Genomic DNA, 23,726 nt, shown 5'->3' with positions numbered 1-23,726 from the left:
GGCGTGCGTGGGAGGGTGACGGTGTGCATTTCCAGCCACTCCTCGTCCTGCAGCGACTTCAAGCATGACAGGGCCCGACGCCAGAACACAAAATGGCGGCTGCCAGGGCTCAAAATGGCCACCGCGCAGCCTCCCTCGTGACCCAGCCGAGCCAGGCCCCGCGCGCGGCGCTTTGCGCGGCGGGTCCGGGTCCGGGTCCGCGCTCCCCGCGGGCCGGCCCGATCACGTGACGCGCCAGCCGGGCCAATCGCCGCCCGCCGTGGCAGTGCGTGCTGCGCGCGGGTCCCGCCTCGCCTCGTTGTGGTGGAAGGCGCCATTGGGAGCCGCCGGAGCCGGAGCCGCCGCCGCCTTCCCGCCAGCAGCGCCCGCCGCCGCCATGGACTACGGGGAAGGTGAGGGCGCGCCCCCGCTGCAAGGGCAGGGCCCGGCCGCCGCCACCGCTGCCGCCGTGGGGCCTGGCCGCGTCTCAAAATGGCAGCGGCCGCTTTGTTACGTGCAGGACGAAACCCCCTCACCCACGTCCTCGTCCTCCTCCCCCGCCGCCTCTGCCGGGCTGGGGGAGCTGCGGCGGCGGCGGCGGCCGGCGGCGGGAGGGCTGCGCGGGAGGAGGGCCCTCCCCGGGGGCGGCGCGGGCGGGCGGGGGGCGCGGGCGGGGGCGGCGCTCCGCGGGGCGAGGCGCCCTGGGGGCGCGGGGCGAGCGGGGGGCGAGGGGGCGGCGGCGGCGGGCGGGGGGCGCGGGCAGAGCCGGGGGGAGCTCGGGGCGAGCTCTGTGAGGGGGTCGTGTCAGGAGCCTGGAGATCCGACAGGAGAGAGAGCCGCCTCTTGTTGCGGCTCCCTGTCTCTCCCCTGCAGCTCTTGCTAAGCACTAAGTCATTCTCACTGACCCATCCTCTCCAGCTGAAGACAGAGATTGGAGATTCCCAGATACCCCCATGCATTGTGGTGTGAACATGCCCAGTGGGTCAGTCTCAGGTATGAGCTATAAATACGTCTAACCTGTAAAAAGAGTTGGGGCTGAACAATCACTGTTAACAAAATCAAAAAAGGAAACGGGTTTTTAAAAGTGCGTAACATGGTTTGAGTGCTCATGTTGTTTTTCTGGAGGAGTTGTAACTGTCTGGGAGTGAGACTTGATTTTCATCTTGGGCATGTCAACATGAACTCCTGCACGTTCCAAATGAAAAACTGTGAGATAAAGGAGTGGGGATGGGGGGTGGGGTAGAAGTACAGACTTTTAAGATTATGCTTTTTTACATAAACGAGTATACTCTTACAGAGTACTGTATTTGATTACTTACTACTTCTGTTTTAAAGAAAGGATGTTTTCCTATTTTATAAAAATCAGACTCTCTAACTGCTTGGGTTTTATTTACTTTTTGCCCCCCAAAAGTTTACTTTAACTAACAGTTTGGGAAGGAGCATTGAAAAAACGTTTGAAGTAAACACCAAAAGCTATCTCTTGTTTTTGCACTGTCAAAAATACCACATAGATAAATTAAAAAGGAATGCACATACTTTGGTAAGATGATTAAGGTTATGATTTTAGAAAAGACTCAAGAAATGTTTTGACATCTCTTGCCAGCATGCAGGCAAGTATTAAAAGGATCTTAATATGAAAACTTTACTGGTACTATATCCAAGCTCCGTTTACAGATCCTGTCAAATAAATGCTTACTCTTGGATCTCTTGACGCTCTTGCTGGCTGTTATATGGAAATAACACATTGGATTACAGATGCATCTTTGACTGCAATATAATAATTTTTGTGGCACATTTCTTGAGTCTTACCTTTTTTCCCCCAATTACATTATTTTGCATTTATCTTTTTACATAGTAAAATTAATAAATAAATAGTAAATAAAAGATATTGCCTTTGTGTTTTCATCTCCTGTTTTGATTCCTAATTAAATGTCCATTTGATTTTTTAGAATGGGAGGTTATTCTTAAGAGCCAGTTTAAATATTTTATTGGAATATTCACTGTAACTGTTAACCAGAACCTGCTTTACTGAGATCCGATGACACGAATATTAAAGTGAATCCAGGCTCATTGTAGGGGAAGTAACTAATCAAATGTGTATTGTACAATTAGAGTGTTCCTTTCATGTACCTCTGTAATAATACTTTACATTGTGTTAGTTAAGCTATTATTTGTAATTATTAAAAAAGTTTAACTGTGATGTATGCAGCCTGAAACTTTTACCATGACTGTTTATACATTGTACGTACATGAGCAAGGCATGCATAAAGTTGTTTTACCCAGGTTCTGTACAGGGAGCTGAAGGCTGTTTTGTGGGGGTTCAGAAGATGGGTAACAGAGGGTAGGTGTTGGAAATTGTCATCTTTGCCTGGTTTTCATTTGAGCTCTTGCCAGGTTTCTTCTTGTTGGAAACTTTTAGCCAGTGGGAAGCACTTTTTAGTTGTATGTCTGATGACTCCTGTAATTGCACCATTGTCCTTTCCTGATGGCTAAGTTTGAGCTCAGAGTTGACATACCCTTCAGAATACCTTGTTAGTATTATTAGCAAAAATATTATTAAATATTCATGTTATTATTTTATTTACGGCAACTCTTGTCCTTTTAATCTGGAAGGGAAAATGGCCTAATGACAAGTTTGTGATTCTAACAACCTAGACATGGTGTTATGAAAATGTAATATGGGAAAAAATACTGATTCCTATTGCACAACAGACCCTTAAGCTTCTGGTAGTCAAAATTTAGCTTTTTAAATTTATCATTTATTTTGCAAGATCTCTCTAATTTCTCATTTTCTTAGCCTTTTCATCTGCTTCACATGGAGCACGTGGTTTAAAATGATTTCCTGTCTTTATGCTGTCAATATGATTTCAGTGTTCTCTGCTCTAAAGCTTTTTCTTTTAAATAGAGTTCTTTGTATCAAGAGATTCTGAGTATTATCTACTGTTTGTTTGCTTTGTTCTTTTCTTTTGGAAAATTTGGTTTTTCTTTACTGGCTATTGAGATTTATTTTGCAGCTATTTTAAACGATCTCTTCACCAAGTACGGCTTTTTTTTTAGATTCATCTGAAGAAATACCTATACATTGATGTTTGAACTTGTAAATTAAACTTGTGTTTTAGTATCCCATTCTTTTTTATTTTAAAGGTAATATATTTTTTTTTCACCTTTGATGTAGGTCTTCTCCCTCTTTTCAATACAAGTAGACAGGTATGATCTAGACATTAAAAACCAGATAGTTCTTTGCTAGTTCTTCTATTTCTGTACTTTAGTTCAATGGCTCCTTCATCCACAGGGTATTTATGCAAGAAGCTGCAGATGCAAAAAGCTGATTTATTCTGTTAATAAATTCTTTGTTTCGGATGCTTTGACAATGCCTTCATCTCAGAGATTCACTCTTATTTTTAAGCTTTAAGTGCAGACATGGACCACTGTTTTTTAATTTCTTTTTAATTCTCTAGTTTCCATAGATACACAGGTACAATATTTCTTCAAAAGTTTATTTGAAAAGCAGTTATTATTTAGACTTAAATGAACTACTACTCCAGAATTTTTGGTTTGAGACACTGGAATACAGTTTCTGGTGTTTTTTTTCTAGTGCTTAAATGCATATTCTCTCAGCATGTGAAACAATTTCGCATTTAGTCTGCACAGACAGGCAATTTCTCTATATCTCCACTGGCGGTGACAGTGATTATTAATCAGTTACTATGCTCAAGTCCTTTTTCTTTTCATTTATCTAAATGAATATTTAATGTTGTCTTGTATGTTTCCCCCCTTTTTAGGATAAAGCCTGTCTGGAGAACATAATTTCAGAGTGAAGTTTAATGCCCAAAAAAATATACTTGTTAATTTGAATGCAGTATCTTTGTCAAGCTCTGGGCATGAAGAATAAAATGTAGAAATCTTTGGTAAAGTTTGCAGCTGATGACTGAACCAGGAAGGTAGTAGTTGGAATGATAGGTTAACTGCTCAGCAGTGTGGAACAGTTAACAAAATAGTTGGAAGGAGATCATAAGGTCACCTTCAGTAGATCAGGTCAAAAGTGTCTGTCCTACGTCATGAATATCCTGTATACTACTCTCTGTTTGGAAGTGTGGAACAAGTAGTACAAATAAATATACCTTTGGTATATTTATATGCCTTCACTGGTTTGCACCTTGAGGTTTCCCAGCCATAGTCTGTGTTTGACATGCTTTGAATTTCTTGTCGGTTGATTTATCCAATTTCTGTCTTAAATACCTGTTGATTTTTAGTAATGTACTACTTGTAACTCAGTTCCAGGACTTGTATGTCAGTTTTGTGAAAAGTGACTCCTGTCCTTCTTTAGCTTCTTTGTGAGTTTCATTTGCTCCCTCTGGTTTCTTGCAGTAAACCATTTAAGTGATTGTCCCTCTTCATGTCTTTGTACCTTTTGTATCCTGTGTTAACCATTTTCAGATGTGACTGTATTATAGTGTAGGTAGATGCAGGGCACTGAGACTGGAAAGGGATGAATAAGTTGTTCACTAAGGAAGGAGATGGTGGTGATGTCCTGAAGGCAGGGATTTGAGGATTTAGGGACTGGCATAGCTCTGTAGCAAGACTGCTGATGTTGTATAACATTAACTGAGTAGGGAATGTTAAGCAAGTGTGGATGTCAGAATTTATCCTGTGATTGTAAATAGTATTTTAGTGTTTGCTTTCATGCTAAAAGTGCTTTTTGAACCATTTTTGGGAAGAGTTCTTTGCATGTGAAAGTTTTTGTTTTTCCAGTACTGAACTGCTGGAATATGCATAGCACTGGTCCCTACTTCTTGTGCTGTAGTAGAATTGCATTTGCAGTGGCAGGCATCTTGATAGTATGTATTCTTCCTTGCTGGATGACTTGATTCCATTCTCTTAACCTCATTGATTTTGTGCCATCTTGGGGCCTGTAGATAATAGGGAGCAGGTGAAACTAAAGTAAATTATTGGGTGCTTTCAGGTCAGTTATGTCCGTTTTCAAAATGTCAATGTCTTTTGGTTAGTTGTCCTGTATTAAAAAAGCTAACAACCTATATCTGAGATTAGATGATCGCATGGTCAATTTTAACTTCTGTGAAACTGAGTTTATTTTCTTGACTGTTTTCTCTTTTTGGTGGTCTGCATGTTTATGTGTACAGTCTTGAAGGTAATGTACTGCATTAGGTGGCAGATAATTTGGAAACACTGGAGAGGAACATGAGATGCTTTTATTAGAAGCCTCATCCACTTCTTTTTGCAGTAACTCTTTGCAATTTAAGTTGATAATGGGTGTTGCTGCATGATTCGTTCTTTGAGAAGGTTTTTTTTGTGCTTTGGTTTTTGAATCCTTATTGTATGTTCAGAATATGAAAAGATACAGTGCAACGTCTATGTTTGAAGTTTTTTTCTTTTCCCAGAAGTATCATCTTGAATTTTTTTGAAAGTACCTGTGATCATTAGAATAAAAATCAGCAGTAGGCTTTGTGTGTTGGAGTGTCTGTTCAGGCATGCTAAAAATATCTGTGCAAAAGTGATACAGTCAGATAAATATAATTTGCAGAATTCCCATTGTTGACAGATACAATAAGTAAATTACAATGACTTGGTGCTAGCAAGAACTAGGTACAAACGAGATGTAATTTATATATGTATCTTCAGCAGTACAGCTATGCACAGAGAGTTACTGTATTTCATTAAATAGGACAACTTCTTATGACTTCAAGGGAGATAATTGTCCTGGAAAAGTCAGTGGTTTACATGTGGAGATACTGAAATGTATAAAATACTCTCTCTTGTCAGGGTAAACAACTGCTCAACTGCTTGGTTTTATTTTTATCCTTCCTGTGTTCATTGTGTGTTCCTTCTCTGTGTTACTTTTTCTGTCAGTCTTGCCTTGCCAGGTTTTCTTGGTATTACCCAAACCTTGGTGTTGGTTGGTACTGGGAAGCAGTTTTGGTCTCCAGAGTGCCAGTGAAGCACAGGTTGTGTATGTTACAGGGGATCATACTCGTTACGCAAATTGGCAGCATTGTGTTAATGCTTCATATTTGAGTGATTATTTGCCCAGAATTCTTAGATGGACCTTCCAGTGCTGAGGAGGAAGTTGGTGCTTTTGCCAGGCTTCATTACAAGATACCGAGATGTCATGACGTGACATCGGTTTGGCTGTGAAATACCGGATCTTAGCACAGTTAGTGAGCTGCAGCTCAGTGCTGATTTGGGTGGATTTTTTTTTTTTTTTTGTGCTAGATGGGAGAAAATTCTTTTGTTTGACTGCAGCCTGTATACAGAGGCTGCACTGCAGTGTGGCAGCTTGTAACCTTGACCCAGGATATCTCAGTGTGAGTGAAGGTTTCTTGGGGTGTTGAATAGTGAGAGCAGATTCCTGCGAGCTCTATGTATTATTAAAGGGTTGGAAGTGGTCTTAATTCTCGAAAACTTCAGACATATTCTACATCAGGTATCTTCATTTAATTTTCTTAATTTATGATGTTTCCAGCTGATGGAACAAAAATCCTGAGTTACCTACTATTGGAAAAAATTAGGAACTTGATTCCAGTCAAGAGGTGCTCAGATGATGACAAAGACACAAGGCTTCTCTAAGCACAGTGTCAAAATTGGTTTGCAACTGTCAGTTTTGTATTTTGATTGTAAGCACTGTGGCAAACAGTAAACCTTTTACTTACGAATTTAAACTAGATTACTTAATAAGAATTCTCACTTGCTTTCTTTATAAACATTTTTCTGCTCTTTTTTTAGACATGGACCGGGATTATGGGCATGGAGGCTATGGTGGCCCACGATCCATGGACTCTTACCTTAACCAATCCTATGGGATGGAGAGTCATGGAGGTGGAGGCGGAGGAGGTGGTGGTGGTGGTAACAGGTAAAATAATCCTTCAGTTGTCCCAAGAATTGATCAAATCCAATTTCAGTTTAAATCATTCTTCTAACTTAAGTGTTCCTGAGGCATGTTGTTATGATTTTGTATGAATACTTTGGTTCTGAGTCTTCATGTGTGATAAATACTGGCAAATACTAAACTGTAAGTGCTAGATTCTTGTAATAATCAGCATTTTTGTGGAAAAGCTTGACAGCGAAACAGTGCGTCTGAATGAAAATAGCAACAGTTTTGTTTTTCAGTATTGTCTAGCAATTTGTAGCTGATTGGCCTGACACACCATATCTGACCTAGCAGACCTAATTGGTTTAGTATCTTAGACTGAATCTATCAACATTCCGTTTTCAAGGAACATTTAGGGTATGTGTTCTTTGGTTTGAATGTGCAGTGCTCGAGTGATCTTGGTATTGAATCTGAAAGTCATGTCCAGATTATTTCATTGGAAGGTACTGATTACACTTGAAGCTGTGTGCATGTTCTGGGCTGCTTTGTAAGATGGATTAGTCTAAAACTAAAAATTCTGATGCAGTGGTCTTAAAGTTATGTATTTAATGCTAGGATACTATCTGCTCTTTCAGATAAAAACAGTAGGGAGCAGCTAATTTGATTTAGGTCATAATATTGTATTCAAAGAAGCATGCTTTTCAGAGTAGTGATTCTATCTTGGAGGAGATAAAATGTGAAGAAAACAGATAATCTGATAGTTTTCTTGTGCGCGCCCTTGAATTTTTGCCTGGCTGTTGCCAGATTACTGTGTGGTTCCTGTCTGTAGTCGTTGTGGTGCCACTGGGGAAGGACAATACAAAACAGGGAGGCTGGAGAAGTGTTGTGCCTTGCTGCTCGGTTCTATTAAGCATTTTAGTTAAGCATAACTTGTTTAATAATGAACATTAATATTTAAAAGTCTAAGCAGAGATTCAGGAATGAGCCGTACCTACCATATAGTAATCTGCATATGATGGAGGTTGAATGACTACCTGAACACCAAAATGTCTTTTGCTGTGTAACCTGATACTATGCATGGTCTTTTTCTAGTGTCATTTTCTGTGCATCTTTGAGTCTTCTGACATGAACAGATTTTAAAATTAAGGCATTCAGTTTACTGTAGATACAGTTAGTAAGTTGAGTTTCTTGTAGGTTGTACGGTATCCGTTAAGGGATTGTCTTTCCCAGCTGCTCAATCACCCTGTTATAACCCTGCAGGGACACTAATGTGTTTCCCTTCCAAGTAGTCACAAACACTGATTTCCAACCTGGCACTGCCCATGTCCCAGGCGAAGCAAACTCTTGATAAATAGCTGAAGATTTTAGCTCCTTGTTGCTTTACTCTGAAATTCCAAGGACTGTTTTTGTGTCCACTGTGCATGCACTGGAGGGACTTTAAAAATCTTGAGTTGCTAGACCTAATGGTCTGCAAGTGAAAGCTGGATACACTGAAGACTACGAACTTTTCTGAATTTTACAGGGGAAAAAATCCAGAAAGAGCAAATGTGAACAGAAGAGCCTGTGTATTTTTCCTTTAAAATGAGAGATGTGGGGTACTTGGAACTCACAACTGTACCACTAAAAAAACCCAAGTTTTTTTTCCATCGGTTCAGAACTAAGCCGCCTCTTAACTGCTGTTTAACTGTTAGACTGTGAGGGTATGATTTTGAGGAGAGGGGAGTTTGACTAGGCTTTGAATGTCTGCAGGTGATTATTTTTGTGAGACTAGGGCTGGGCTCCAATAATGTTCTAGTAAATAAATGTTGCTGAAAATTTAAGTAAACAAAGTTCAGGTATACTGAACTTTAGAATTGTGCGTAGCAAAAATGGCTCAGATAGCTTTCTGTCTGGTCATAGTGTGAATTGCCCAGCCCTAATCAAGATTAAACAATAACACAACTGTACAGATCAGTATAGTAATAAATTGATTTTAGTTGATAAATGTCAACTGATAACTTGTCTTTTGAAATGTATAACATTAGTAAGCTTACTTTTTTTTCTCCTCACTGTGCAACTTTTCCAGGTTTGGACCTTATGAGTCTTACGACTCCGGGTCTTCTCTGGGTGGGCGAGATCTGTACAGATCTGGCTATGGTTATAATGAACCCGAACAAAGCCGCTTCGGAGGTAGTTATGGTGGTCGATTTGACAACTCCTACCGGAATAGCCTTGACTCTTTCGGAGGTAGAAACCAGGGCGGGTCTAGCTGGGAAGCACCTTACTCCCGTTCAAAATTGAGGCCTGGGTTTATGGAGGACAGAGGAAGAGAGAGTTACTCTTCCTACAGCAGTTTTTCTTCACCCCATATGAAGCCTGCACCTGTAGGCTCTCGGGGGAGAGGAACGCCTGCTTATCCTGAAAGTGGATTTGGAAGCAGAAACTATGATGCTTTTGGAGGACCATCAACAGGCAGAGGCCGAGGCCGAGGAGTAAGTACAGAATCTTTTCAGATTCTTTTCACTAGACACTCTTTTAAACCCTTTCAAGACCACTGCTTTAAAATGAATGCACTGTTCAGTACAGTGTGGGGGTTTTGTCCAAGCAAACTATCATGGTTGACAATGCTGTTTATCCCTTTGAAGCCGTCTTCAAGAAGAACCCAGTCCCTCTTTCTGCTGAAAGTAATGAGTAATAGACTAGTTGATAAGGTTTGTTAAATCTCTCCTTTTGTTTGAAAGGTGAAGATAAAAGTAGTAGGTTTGGTCTAAAAGGGATTAAAAGGACTTTCATTTTTCCTTGTAAACACTAGCATCTCTGCTGCTGGTGGGGAAATTTTTGAACATTGTAAAAGTTGAATTCAAAGTCTGTTGAAGTTTTGAGTAGGTTAAAGGTGCAATGTATAAGCAATAAATAAAACCCAGGTTGTGAATGCTAGAGCAGTTTTTGGTTCATGTGAAGGGAATAGTTTAGCTAATTCTTTAATATGTGGAGTACATGTTTTATCAAACATCAAGTCTTCTTTTAAACTTAATTCTTACTCTGACTTGTTTACTGGAAGGGTGATGGGAGAAAATGGCAAAGGTGAGTAGTTAGCAGTTACAGTGATTCTTTCTGAGAATTAAAGCATGGTTAAAGGGGCATCATCAACTTGAAATCAGGTCCTTTCACAGAATTGAAATCACCTTCCACATAGTGTGCCTAGTCCTCTTACTTGTATTCATTTTGGAGAATTAAGTTCCAAGTGCTTCCAGTATAGGATGTAAAAAAAGTGTATGTCCAAGAAGCAGCATGATTAATTGTATGCAAAATAGTGGATTGAGGAAATAGTGCTTGATGTTAAGTGAGCTAAGGGAAAAAATACAGCAGAAGAGAATAAAAAAACCTCTAAACCTGACAGAAGTACTAACTTTAGGTTGATGGTGTCCCTTTGTCTTGATTTTATAATCTCAGTTTTGGTATTTTTTTAAGCACGAAATATTCAGTGAACACCTTTCTGCCTGTGCCTCTAGGTGTAACTTACCTCTTAAAATTCCTGAGCGTGCTGTATTTCTCTGGGAAGTGATTCTTTAATTTTAAGCTTTACAGCTTGTTGTAGCTTGAAGTGTAGGGGAAGATTATTTTTTACTGGGTCTTTTATATGCTTAACTTGTGTGGTGGTTTTGTTCCGCAAAGTCGACTTTGCAGCATTCTTGAGTGTTGTAGTTGCCATATTCAACTTTTAGCCCAGATTTGCACATGGCTGTTAGCTAGCATGTAGCATGGTATGAGAAAAATATCCTAATCTTCATTTCTCTGCTTGTGAAGCTGAAAATGTTACATTCTTAAGCCTTTAAGAATTCATTTAGATCTGAAAGCTTTGTGCACAATTACAACTGAGTTTTTTTAATTTGCTTTTGAAATTTATCCTTTTAGTCTTTTATGAAATAAAGGAGAATGTAAAGGCTAGACTACTTACTATATGTAAAATGCATTGCACCTTTAATAGGTAGATTGTCTATTTGAAAAAAAAAACAAACTTGAAACTATCAAGTGTGTACTTCATGTAAAATTTATGTCTGATGTAAATCTACACACTAGGCAGTCTATAGCTATCTCAACCAAATAAATTAACATGGAGATCTTGTGCATGGACTTCTGTTTATGGAAAGTGCCTGTTTTGGTACATTCTGTCATTTAAAATCTGCTTTTAAAAAGCCGTACTTTTCATAAGTGTTTTGAAGTTATTTTTATGTTCTTTTGACAGTGTAATATTAATTCTCTTCTCATCGAAAGACCTATTTCTGCTTATCCAAGTCACTCATCCAGTCTGTGGGCTCTCTTCTGCCCTTTAGTAATCAAGTAATTAAGTCAATATTAAGAAGTACGTTAGCAGTTTTGAAAATATTCCAGCTACTTAAAATTCCCCTCTTCAGATTACTCATTTATTCTATGTCTTCAGAGAGGTAACTTTCACATGCAAGTGTCCACAAATGGGATATACATAATTTTAGAAATAGTGGAAAGGCTTAGTCTTTCAATGGAATTTTTATTCCTATCACTGCATTGTTCTTGTATCACTCTCTCCAGGCCCAACTTAAAAATTCTGATTTTTATTGAATTCAGTGGGAAGATAGATTAAAAAAAAATGGGCTTCCTTCAATTAATCAGTATTCCACATGGGGCAACCTCCTTTAGTCAGCTTTCAGATCACTGCTATGTCATTTTGTGTAAGATGAAAAGCAAGGTAGTGCCCTTCTTATTATTATTATTTTTTAGAATTTTTTTTTTAAATGTTGGAAACTGAGTTGTTAAACTCTGCTTTTTTTCCCGGAGGGAGACGTAATTCATTATCTGGATAATCTGAAGAGAGGAGCCAAGATGTTAGGCTGAGATATGGTAGATATGTTCATTGCCTGGACAATGGTTCTGAATAAGCAGAAACACAGTTGATACACAAGTATTGGTTCTACTGGACAAACACCCACAAAGCCATTGCACAGATGAACGTCAGACCAGAAGCTAAAGTTTCCTCCTGCATTTTGCTCTTAGAACACAGATTTTATTTAAGGTCACAGTCATATTGACCAAGTAGGTGTTATTATTGACATTGCTTTCATATACTAATACCTTCCTCTTGATTTCACAAATTTTCAGCATATGGGAGACTTTGGTGGAATGCACAGACCTGGAATTGTCGTTGACTATCATAACAAACCCAGTCCTGCAGCAGTTGCTGCAAGAGGAATAAAAAGAAAAATGATACCACAGCCATATAACAAACCTGGTGGGACTTTTATCAAGAAGCCCAAAATGACAAAGCCTATTTTGAAGCTGAGCCAGAAAAAGTCACCTAGTAAGTAGCAAGTGTCAAAATTTTAAATTTAAAATTACTGATTTCTTTATTCATTAGAAACTACTTAATTTTAATATTCAGAAAGAGGGCTGTATGTGCTGTTTTTAATTCTTCATTTTCTACCTTTCAAGTAGTCTGCAGTGGATTTTAGGAATTTACATGTGTAACTTTCCTACTGCAAAGATAATTTGTTAAATGATATTAAATATTTTGATGTGTTCAGATATGTAGCATTGAAAGCTATCTCATTGAGACTTCATCATGATACTTCCTGGAGGCAAATTTTCACCACTAAAAATAAGTCAGAGCTCAGGTTGTCTGAAGAGAATGCCTGACAAATATTAAAATGTGCTCTTGCATGAGCCTGGGTCCTGCTGCCCAAATTCTTTGTGTGTAAAAAGTACTGTGATGAGCTGAAATAAAGATACAAGGCATGAAGAGGAGAGGGAAAAGGAGGGAAACTGCAAAAATGGCAGAAAGAGATTGGTCTCACTTGTAAATGAAATGGTAATGACAAGAAGACCTTAAATGAGATAGATAAACTATAAATGCAAAAACTGCAAATTGTATTAGTGATGCTTGGTTTCTTTACTTCCACAAAGATATTCTACAACTGTAATATTAGATTTTTATAGTGCAGTTAAAGTTGGAGAAAAAAGTCACTAGTGGGGTTTGAATAAATTACTTGCTTTGAGGAAATGTGGACTTGAGTATTATATATTATGCACAGTGTGTACAGCAGTCAGATTTTAGTTCTTATGCTTGTGATTTCCTAGTAATTTTGATCTGCGGTGTTTTATGTAGTTTGGTTTCAAATCACCTGTGAAAATTGTTTGAAGTTGCCATAGTTCCTAGCTTGCAAGGCAAATACACGGGTTTGGCGGAGATGTTGAGACATAAATTCTGGTTTGGTTTAGTTATTCTGGTTACATTACAGTGTATTACATAACTGTTCCCTTAGCTGTGGCATCAAGAGTACTGTACAAATTTCAGGAACTAGCTGTACAGAGCACCCTCCTCTGCCTTTTGTATAGGGAACATTTTTGGTGGTCTCACCAGCCTTAGTGTGATGAAAAGGGTCTCTAAAATGCACATCCAAGTTCTTTCAGTACTTTTGTACATTCTCCTTTCTAAGCCATGTTCAGACAGAATGCTTCTGATTTATTATGTCATCCCCCTCACTGATTTCCACAATCCAAAGACCAGTACATAATACTGGTGTTACTTTAGGAAGTGGAATAGATAGTGCCTATAAGATCACAGCCTGTCCTGTGGCTCTGAGATTAGGAGGGAGAAAATCAGTTGAGTAGTTGAATAGTTTCTGGAACTTGAACTGAAAGACCTAAGCAGTATCATGTAGTTGAAAACTAAAAAAGTGAGTAACAGCTAACAGAGACTTTGCAGTTGGTATCTACTGTATGAATGAAAGTATATCTCAAAATTATATTGTTCTTTCAACCTTGAAATTCTTGTTTTGGAGTTAGATATAGGTGATTGCTTCTAGAAGTGTTCAGTTTATATTTCTAAGGAGAGCTGATTTTACATTTAATAGTATCACTAAAGTATGATAAATTGTAAATGTAGACAACCTTTCCTGCATAAAAAGCTGATTTTTCCCCTAAATATTGTATTGTTTTAAAATGAATTGTCAGTGACGGCACTTTTGCATTGTTTCTCATTTTATGTTAATAGACATGAAGACATCTTACCAGGATTCTACTGTAGAGGTAAAGATTGCCAGAACTGGAACATGTTTTGATTCTTTGAGAAGTTCACATAGTATACCTTAAGACAAATAATTCTTAAGCTACAGTTATTAAATTGAACATTAAACTAGATAAGTTTTCCTGAACATGATTTTGTTTTTTTCCACCTTATTTAAAACTGTCTTATTTTGGTGGCGTTTCTTTTTGAGTGAAAGATATAGCTTGTGCAGACAGCCTGGAAAGTGAATTGTAAGGTATATTTGTATGCCCTACCTGTATACCTATGTTTGTATACCCACCTGCTTGGGTGGGTGCTAAGGGGATTATTACAGAGAAGTGAGGAGGAATGGCTAAGACTGGAGACACACCGAGGAGAGAGGGTGAATACAAAAGGGTCGGTGTTCAAACGTGTTCTCCTATAGGGTGGGAAGATCAGTCCCTTCCTGCAGGCTGATGAGTTGCAACACTGTGTAAGAATGTTACTAGTACCCTAAGCATGTGTTTATATGTACAGCCTGGATTAATGTTGCAAGACTGGAGTTGCATGTCCCTTCTTTTTGAGTGAGGGTGTTAACACCTTCTCAGCTAAGTAAAAGTCTGGATTGCAAGTCAAAATAATTATATAGAAAACAATTTTGATCCTGCAAATAATTCATTAAGCCTTCAAGGCATTATGGAGAGATGCTGAGCTAGAAGTGTTTGTACACTGAGGTCAACAAGATACTCAGTTCACTTTCTTTCATTAGCATGTTTAAAAAATAGCAAGTAACAGATCATTGGAAATAAAGTAATTTATGCTGCCTTTCTGGATTTAGAGTGGCTTTTTAAATTTATGTTCTTGACTTTATTAGGAAATTGAAGTTGATACAAGTGGTGCAGTTGTTATATATGAAGACTTTACAAGAGATGCGTATGATCTTGGATATCAGACTTTTGGAGGTAAGTCAGTTTGCTTTGTCAGGTAAAGTATTGTAGTATTCTACTTTGAGAGAATACATTTTCTAAGCCTGTATTTATGACCTCTAGTAGTTATTTGGTAGCATGGCTGCCTGTTTTTTGTTTAAAGAGTTAAAAAATTAAGGCTGTGGAAATACGGTTGTTTGTAATATCCATACATTACTTGGTTGGTTTTTTCATGCTTATTGTGTCTCTGCTCTCTGATCATTTCAATATGTTGTTGTTTTGCCTTTTTTAAAAAAAATTTTTGTGAAAAAAATGTGTGATCTTCTATACTTGCTACCATTCCATTGCTTGAATGTTGTTTATCCCACTGATTCCTCACCCATATCCTATTATTTATCCCACTAGCTGATCAACCTCACCCTTAAATGCTAGGTGAGTCACTTTTAATAAAGTGGATTCAGTTAGCTTGGAGAGCTGCTGTTAGGAATGTTTCATGTACAGTCTTAATGAAACAGGTTTATTGTTAGTTTACATAAAATCAGTTCAATTTGTATTAACTGTAGTGATTCTAGACACATAGAAAAAGAAATCCAGTCATAAGGCTGAAATTACTTTTAATCCCCCTTCCCTTGTATGCTGCCCCACTGCATATGGCATAGTGTCATTTGATGGCAAGGAAGGCTGGAAATTTGCAGCCAAATGAGTGTTTCTTTTCTTGAAGTAATAGGAAATATTTTGAATGTATTTTTAAATTGTGTGGGTTTCTTTTTGTTTTAAAAGTTTGCATAAGTGCGCTGAAGGAAAGAGGGAGTTTTGAGTTCGTATATAGATTCAGATCTCCATTCCCCAGCTTCTCACAGGACAGGCACTTCAATTTGTGGGCTTGAGGGTCAAAATAGAGGCCATTTCACACCACAGGATATCATGCCAGATGATTTTGACAGCAGTAAAACAAGTGATCCTTTGCATATTTACAGGGTTGGTGGTAATGCACTAAATGAAATTTAAATCCTGAGATCAGTATGGGAGTTGTCTCTGGGGGTAGGTAGGTGGTTTTTTGTTTACAGTTTGTTTTTTTTTAAAAAATAGTCTCATGGACAGGAGTTTTTCTCCTCTCTGGATCACAGTAAATTTTGAAACTCTTTGCTACAAAATTATAAACCTCGGGATAATCAGGAGCTATTAGTTCTGACCATGTTTTCAGTATTCAGTGACACTTCTCAATCCACAGAGTTGTGCAGTCTTGGTGTTTGTGCATGATGCTGTTGTAATTTCCTTTCTATTGCTGTTTGGATGGAGGTAGATTTCCTGGAGGCGGACCTCTCTTCTAAGATTGAACTGTAAAAGCAAAAAAAGCAAACAAAGTCATTCTCTTTATTTTCTGGTCTAAAACTACCTGCTGAATAATATTCTAATTTTTTCCCTTTGTCCATAGACTACTGAAGCAGACATAGGAAAGACAAACATAAGTGCACTTATGCAAAAAGTCAGTGTCCTTGGAAGTCTTAAATGTTGTAGAACTAAATTCTATTAATTTATTCAGTCACACTTTTACTTAGATGCCAGGTGGTAATTTAATCAAGTTTTTCTGTGGAGGTTTGGTTGGGTTTTTTATTGTGGTGAATCTGTCTGTCCTTGTCTGTCTCCCCTTGCCCCCATTTACTGGTTTATTTCTTTGGATGAAAATCTTCTGAATACTTTTCTGTGAAACCAAGTGAAGTCTAGTGGGGAAAAATAACAAAGTTGTTGAATTTCAGTTTGGGTACCATACCTTGAAGCAGCACTGTCTTATCTTCTTTATGAGAACCTTTGCTTTTGGTTTTGGGAGCTGCCTTCTCAGTAGAAGAGACAGCCTTTATTTAGATAGTTTTTATTTAGTTTCCTTTTATGTAGGGGGACTATAGCAGTGGTGCTCTAAAAACATGGGAAATTTTTAAACAGTATGTCTTTCCCCATGTATTTCCAGTTACCTTTTTCTGGTCACTTACTTGAGGAGACCTTTAATAATTGGGCACAACAGGGAAGGAGCTTTAACTCTGAATTTCTTTTTATGACTGTAAATTAGAGTGCAAACCCTTAGCTGCGAAGTTGAAAGCAAGTATCTAAGTTTGTTGTCTCTAGAGGAGGAAAACAAAGCAAAACTTTCAGAATATTTAAGAAAGCCATTGAACAATGTGGGTACAGGGTCTTTCTCTGCATTTTGAAGTGTTTGTGGAGGAGACAGGGAAGACAGGTGCTTTTGCTGTTGTTTGTTTGTTTTGGATTTGGTTTTTAATGGTTGAATTGTATGTTAAGATGGCAAAGGAGAAGTTAAAAGTGAGGAAGAAGAAAAGCGGCGGATTGAGGCCAGAAGAGAGAAGCAAAGGCGTAGAAGGGAAAAAAACAGTGAAAAATACGGTGATGGATACAGGTTTGTGCTGTAACTTGTTTTGTGTAACTTGTGTAACACTGTGTTGTGTACAGTGCTTTTCTTGCCCTTAATACCTCTCTGAGAACACTTATTTTTTTTTCCTTTGGACTGATTTTAGGAAAAAAATTAGGGAAATAACCCACCTCCTTCCACACCCTCACTTCCCCTGGCCCAGCAAAAGCAAAAAGCTAACCCAAATAAAGGAAAAAAACCTCAAGCCAAAACCTGGTGCCCAAATTCAGCGGCTTAGAAGACGGAGTGTTTCATTGGACCACTGTTGTATCAGAAAATCCACAATTTACTAACCCCTTCTCCCCCACAAGGGCATCAGTGCACACTCTGAAGTATATATATGTGGCCAACTGTTTTGTAGCAAAAATAAGTACATAAGTTTGTAACTTTCTTAGTCTTGCCCAGTGGCTCCACTGTACAAAACTGTTTAATGTCAGTGCAGTATATGATCCTGGCTAATGATTAGTGACTTTTCCTCATTATACTGAGGAGATTATATTTCCTTATAAAGATTATATAGCTTTTGTATGGAAAATGAGCTTTAAATGAATTCTTCTGAATATTTATAATTAGGAATTCAGGGTCTGGCTGGACTATGATTCTGTGCCTATGAGATGTACTACAAAGGGTGACAGGAAGGAGAGAGCTGCAATACATGAACTCACAGAAGGATGTGGCCTGTAAATGCTTGGCTTCTGATTTCAGCAGTTTTTGTCTCCTGAAGAGATAATTTGTACTCTGACACAGGCCTGATTTGTATTTGATTCTTGTAGCACTTAGCCTTTACAACAGAAAGAATTTAGTTTTGTTTTTTTTTTAATTTCTTTTTCACTTAGGCTCCTTCAAAGAATGCCTTTCCTGTTCTCTTTTTGATAGTGTTTGTCAAGTGTCATAGTTTTGAGGAGCTTTAATAGTAATATTTATTGTATTTCTCTTGACAGAATGGCATTTACTTGCTCATTTTGCAAGTTTCGAACGTTTGAAGAAAAAGAAATTGAGTCACATCTGGAGAGTGCAGCTCACCAGGAGACATTGGATCATATCCAGAAGCAAACCAAATTTGACAAAGTAGTGATGGAATTTCTTCATGTAAGACACTGTTTTTGATCTGTATAATGCTTTGACATGAGAATATAGTTAAAATTTACCATTTATTTTCAAAATATGCTTAACTTACCATTAATCCTTTTGCAGATGACTTTTGGTGCAGCACATAGTACTACTACAAGTTCAAGCAATGAAGCAAATTCAAAGCCTCTAAAGTGCTGTTACTTTTACAGTTAAAAGTAGTGCCTTAAGAAGTAATAGCTGTAAGCACTATTGAATTTTTAAAATCTGGGTTAATATTGGAATGTAAACATCTGTACATCATAGGTATTTACAGGTTTTTTCCCTCTGCAGGAGTGTATGGTGAATAAATTCAAGAAGACAGCAATGCGTAAGCAGCAGACAAGTAACCAAACGGAAAATTCCCAAGCTGCTGAAAAAGATATAATGGAAGGTGAGTAATATGGAGCTCTCCTGGTCTTTTTCTCCCTTCATTCTTTCTTGAATTTGATGAAATGGATAAAACCAGTTAGTTTTCGCATCTTTTCTGTACCTGGTTGAGATTCCTTGCTTTGTTTCTGATAGGATGTGGAATGTGAGCACAGCAGGATGTAGCAAACCTTGTAGCCTTGTCAGAAGGTGAGAACGTGGTGCTGGGTACTTGACAAACAGTTCCATGGGCTTTGCCATAGTCTCCTTCAGTATAAGGCGTGAGGAGTGACAGCAGGTGGATGCAGTACATTGAACCAGAGTGTAATAAAGCTGTAAGGTGATAGTGGTCAAACACATGACAAGGATTTGGAAAAGTGTAAATAGGAGAGTTGCTGTGGTTTGCAGGGACAGTGACAGAAGGAGGAGTTTGAGCATTTTTTGGTTACCCAAGATGCATCTCTGCCTCGAATTTTTTTTCCCCTTGGCTGCACTAGAAGCAGTTTTCTGGAGCATTTCATGTGTCCCTACCTTGCTGTGTCACAGCCTCCCATTCTTTGAGGGATTTCAGAATATGGGCTGCAAATAGGGGAGACATCTTTGAGTACCTTTATTTTAGGCAATAACTCTATTTCAGTATTACCTTAATTTGAAGGTAAATATTAAAAGCTACTTAAAAACTGATATAGGCAACGTAGCAATCCCACAAATCCTTTCATACTTTCCTTAAGTACTGGAGGGCCCGTTTTCCTTTGTGATGAGCATGTTGTGTTACCAAACTTATATTTAAAATTGCAAGAGGAGTTGGATTCATGTGCATCTTCCTGATGGTAAGGGAGGGCAAGGAAATAAATTAGATTTTATAAGGGGTAAAGTAAGTGCAGTTACTTTGGTCAAGCTTTGTTTGCTGTATCAAAATGTGTATTTTTAAGGATACTGGTTATTGTTGATTGAAAATAGATGGACATTTTTGTACTTTGCCTGGGTCTCATGTGTGGTCTGTAAAGAGATGAAGTTGGAGTACTAAAGTGAAAAACTTCCTCTTCCAATAATGCCCTCAGAGAACCTAGTTTTGGTGCCTGAATTTAGGTAAATATTTCTCAGTGGTTCAGTTTGACATGTTTAATAACTGAGAGCTCTTAATTTTTGTACAAAAAACAAACAAGCTGCTTTTCCAGTTGCCTAAAGTAACAAATTGTGTTAGTCATTTGTTGCGTGTTCTTTGGCAGGGGTTACTGCTGATGACCATATGATGAAAGTTGAGACTGTTCACTGCAGTGCTTGCAGTGTCTATGTTCCTGCATTGCACAGTTCTGTTCAGCAGCACTTAAAGTCTCCTGATCACACAAAAGGAAAACAAGTAAGATATGACTTATTATTTAAAAAGGGGCAAGCATAATCTGTTAGTAGGTGAAAAGTGTTACAGTTATTAGTACAAGCAATTTCTAAGTTCTTGTTGATGTGGCTTGTTCTCAAGAAAGCTGTGATGTCCTTACTGCACTTTGTAAGTTTAACATCTCAGGAAGTAGCCAGCACTTAAACACCCCAGCTAATGAAATACTGGTGTGCTTAATAGGTGCTAATTGGTTAGGATGCACTTAAGTACTAAGAACAAGCATGCTGTAATATGTTTATTATTTTATTTACAGCAACTGGCCATGAATTCAAATTCATGTGACAGTTGTAATAGGAACATGACAATTACTCACTGTCAAATTTGTTTCCTAGGCCTACAGAGAACAAATTAAAAGGGAGAGTGTTCTTACTGCCACCAGCATCTTGAATAATCCTATAGTCAAGGCACGATATGAGCTGTATGTGAAGGTAAGGTGCAATGGAAAGAAAATAACTGCTTGCCATTTTCTCTATGTTGATAGAGTTTAACCTCAGTGCTGTCTTTTAGATAGCTCACAGATTGAATATACTTTTAATGTATTGTGCCAGTCAGAAGTCGTTGTCTCAGATCAATAAATTTGCAACAAAAATTACCGCCTTCAGATTCACCAGCATTTGGTTGTCGTTTAAAAATTGTATCTAGGCAATTTTTAATTGCTTTTTCTATTAAAAACCCCCAAACCAAAATTTAGGTGAACATTAGCAGTGTCTTTGACTCTATATGTAATGTTAACTGCAGAGCACAAACCACAGATGCCTCCATCTTTATATTAAGAAGCAAAATCTCCAGCATGTGGGTTTGTACTGAAGTACAGTGAGCACACTACTCAGCTACTTTTATTCTGTAGAATTTTTAGGGTTCGTGACAAAAAACAAAAGCTTACAGCAGTAGTTGATGAGATCAGAGAATTTAAAAGGCAAGGCAGCCTATGTTGTAGGTATATATATGTGTAGGCCTGAGAAACAGGTGAATTCATTTTAGCAAAATAGTGGGGTTTTTTTCCTCTTGGGCCACCTTCTTTGCCAAGTGACTCTAATACTGTTGTTAGCTATTTCTTGATTACCTTTAATTGGCTTATGGTTCTGCCTGTGCCATAACAATAAGACTCTTTCAGACAAAGCAGTACTATCTTTGGGAAATATGGCAAGGTATGAGCTAGTGCCCAGGTTAATGGTAATTTAAAATGTCAAATTAGTTGTGTCCTCAAAGGTTATGTATACATGGGTTTGTGAATCAGTTTCAGACAACCGTTGCATGTCTCTTAAGGAAAGTTTGCAAGTGGCCAGATAGCAGAGTCTGCAGTATCTGCTGGTGTTTCCAGCCACCCCTTCCCAGTTCCTTATGCCTGGTATAGGTTGTCCAATACAGCCCCCTAGCGGGAAACTGGTAAAAGGGAGAATGGAAATTTGCCATTCATCTGTTCAAAAACTGAGGGAAGTAAAACTTGAAAGATTGTCTTCACAAGGAGACAGCTGATGTTTTCAGAATGACTAGCACTGTATTTCCTGTGGTGGACTGAACTTAATACACTCTCACCAGGACCTGCTCAATGAGATGTATCTGGCTCCTGGTTATGCAAATCCCTTTCATCTTTATTCAATGTATAATGAACTGCAGTCTGAAGCAGTTCAGTTTTCCTATACAGCATGTGATGGAGCAGAGCACTCATGCATTCAGGACCTGCAGTCTTCCAGGAGAGCGGGAAATCTTCATTATAACATGGTCTCAATTTTGCTTCTTTCGGGTTAAATCTAAATCTGAATTTAAAAATTCTCTTGATTTTTAGAATAATATTGAAACCAAATTTTTCTTTCATGGCATTTGCTGAATACATTTATAGTTTCTCTAATTTTTCAGTAGCCACCTGGAAGATTCTACCTGAGAAATGTAACTGATGTGGGGGGAAAAGGCAAAAAAGGACAAGGGGCCTAGCATTCATTTTTTCTTTTCTATCTTCTTTTAAATAATACTTTTAAAATCCTAGTCCTGGATCAGTTGGTGGTTGGTGTCATATGTTCCAATCAGACTTGCTTTATCAGATGTATGAACATGAAATGAGCTTTAGCCAAGAAACTCCCAAAAGTTCATGTTGTTATTGTTCATTGATTGTTCACAGTTCTTAAGTATATGAACAGGGGAAGGCTGAGGTATGTTGTGCTGAACAATTGTGTGAAATGGAGAAAATATGAACCCAGAATGTCAATGTGTTTAAAGTACTGAGAAAACTGATAACTTTTCTAGGTTGACAATGGAATGAATTTCAGGCTAGTCAGTGTGATAAATTCTAGATTTCTTTTTCATTTTTTGAGGAGCGTGCCTTTTTTCATAGATTTATTCAGAGTGCATGGAGACTGTAAATAAGGAAAAGCAGAACTAAACTCTTCTGTTCCAACTTGGTTTTAATTGGGGAGAAAAAGGAAGCAGCTGTAGTTCTTAATGAAAACATGTTGCAACTTGAGCATGTAATTCTAATTTCTGAATGTTGAAGTGGAATCTGTATTTAGCATATTTGGCTTTTCCTCAGTGCCATTTCCACTTTCATTGAAAGAGTTTATTGGGATCCCAGTTTCCCATGTGCATAAAGGTGTGCTGTTGCTAGTTTTAAATCCAGCATGTTTTGATTTTCTTGCATAAACCTGACAACTATTAAAAACCTGTATAAAATAATGTAGCATTTCTTAGTGGCTTCCCCTTTCATTCTCTGAAATGATGAGTATGATTTGATATTTGAAATAAAGTGTTTGTTTTCAATTTTCTACTTCAGGGCGAAAATCCTTTTGAAATTAATGATCAGGCTCAGGAGCAGCAAACTGAGGAAGAAGACAAAGCTGATGAGCCAGCTGAGGGTGAAGAAGAAGAAGAAGAAGAGGAGGAAGAACCTGAAGAACAAACTGACTTCACTTTAGACCACACTGAAGATAACTAAATGCAAGAAAATAAAAATACATTAGTGGGGTCAACCCAGCCTTTTATTTCTGCTTTAAAGTGGCTCAGACTTTTTAATAGTCTCAAATGGGTTTGAAGATTCCCCACCATATGCATGCATTCCATTCCATGGAGAACTTGTTTATATAATTCCTCTGTGTTTCTGATTTTGTTTAAAACAAAATTAAGACTATTTTAGTTGAGCTTTTTATAGAAAACTGACTGTTAAAGCTGATCAAACGTTGTGTTGTATATTTTTTTAAGCATCCTATTTTTTTGGTGTGTGTACTGAAAGTTGGTTATAATAACTTCTGGTCTAATCAGTTGAAAAGAAGGGTGGGCCTGTGGGGTAAATATTCTAAAAGCTTTGTGGTATAAGCTTATAAATACTTACCTCATAGTACAGGATGAGTAACCTCAAAAATTGTGCTGTTGAGTGTGGCTGTTTGGGGGACTGCATTGCACTCTGTATAAAAGAGTATGTGTTTATAATATGCCTTGTAGCTTTTTGTGATAAGATGTACCAGTTTGTAGCAATAAAATACTTAAGAAATATTACTGTTTAAAGTGTCTGTAGTTTAATAAGTATTTCAAAAATTTCCCCATGCTGACCACTATAAACTGGTTTCAAATTAAATCTTGATTGATACTATCATTAAAATTTGTAGTTGTATCTTAAGTGGCTCATTTATTGCTGGGGTTTGATGTATTCAGAGTCCATCTACCAGGACAGGTAAGTACTTAAGCCCTCCTAATGTGCCTGGGGGAAGCATGCTTTC

At 38.2% G+C, this 23,726-nt stretch overlaps 1 protein-coding gene across 2 annotated transcripts; it reads left to right on the top strand.

Annotated features, from left to right (window-relative positions):
• The first annotated feature begins 234 nt into the window (after positions 1 to 234).
• On the top strand, positions 235 to 23,502 carry ZNF326 (zinc finger protein 326). Of its 2 annotated transcripts, XM_062497880.1 has the most exons (13): positions 235 to 392; positions 898 to 972; positions 6,721 to 6,847; positions 8,871 to 9,276; positions 11,921 to 12,119; positions 13,812 to 13,846; positions 14,677 to 14,764; positions 17,024 to 17,138; positions 18,092 to 18,239; positions 18,552 to 18,651; positions 19,856 to 19,986; positions 20,355 to 20,450; positions 22,787 to 23,502. In XM_062497880.1, the coding sequence occupies exons 1-13, from the start codon at positions 377 to 379 to the stop codon at positions 22,946 to 22,948; spliced, it is 1,698 nt and encodes a 565-aa protein (XP_062353864.1). In that variant the 5' UTR covers positions 235 to 376; the 3' UTR covers positions 22,949 to 23,502. The 2 variants fall into 2 exon arrangements, with proteins under 2 accessions (XP_062353864.1, XP_062353865.1); XM_062497881.1 differs by lacking the exon at positions 898 to 972 and having other exon boundaries at positions 236 to 392.
• The last annotated feature ends 224 nt before the right edge of the window (positions 23,503 to 23,726 follow it).

The sequence above is a fragment of the Cinclus cinclus genome, chromosome 8 (assembly GCF_963662255.1).
Source record: "Cinclus cinclus chromosome 8, bCinCin1.1, whole genome shotgun sequence".
Taxonomy (NCBI): Eukaryota; Metazoa; Chordata; class Aves; order Passeriformes; family Cinclidae; genus Cinclus; species Cinclus cinclus.
The sequence above is the reverse complement of the archived record's forward strand: the minus strand, read 5'-3'. Positions and strand labels throughout refer to the sequence as shown.

Excerpts from the sequence above, each read along its gene's own strand:
- ZNF326 (XM_062497880.1), top strand. Across the intron at positions 14,765-17,023 it reads TGGATATCAGACTTTTGGAG|ATGGCAAAGGAGAAGTTAAA; the intron begins GTAAGTCAGTTT and ends TTGTATGTTAAG. Across the intron at positions 18,652-19,855 it reads TGAAAAAGATATAATGGAAG|GGGTTACTGCTGATGACCAT; the intron begins GTGAGTAATATG and ends GTTCTTTGGCAG.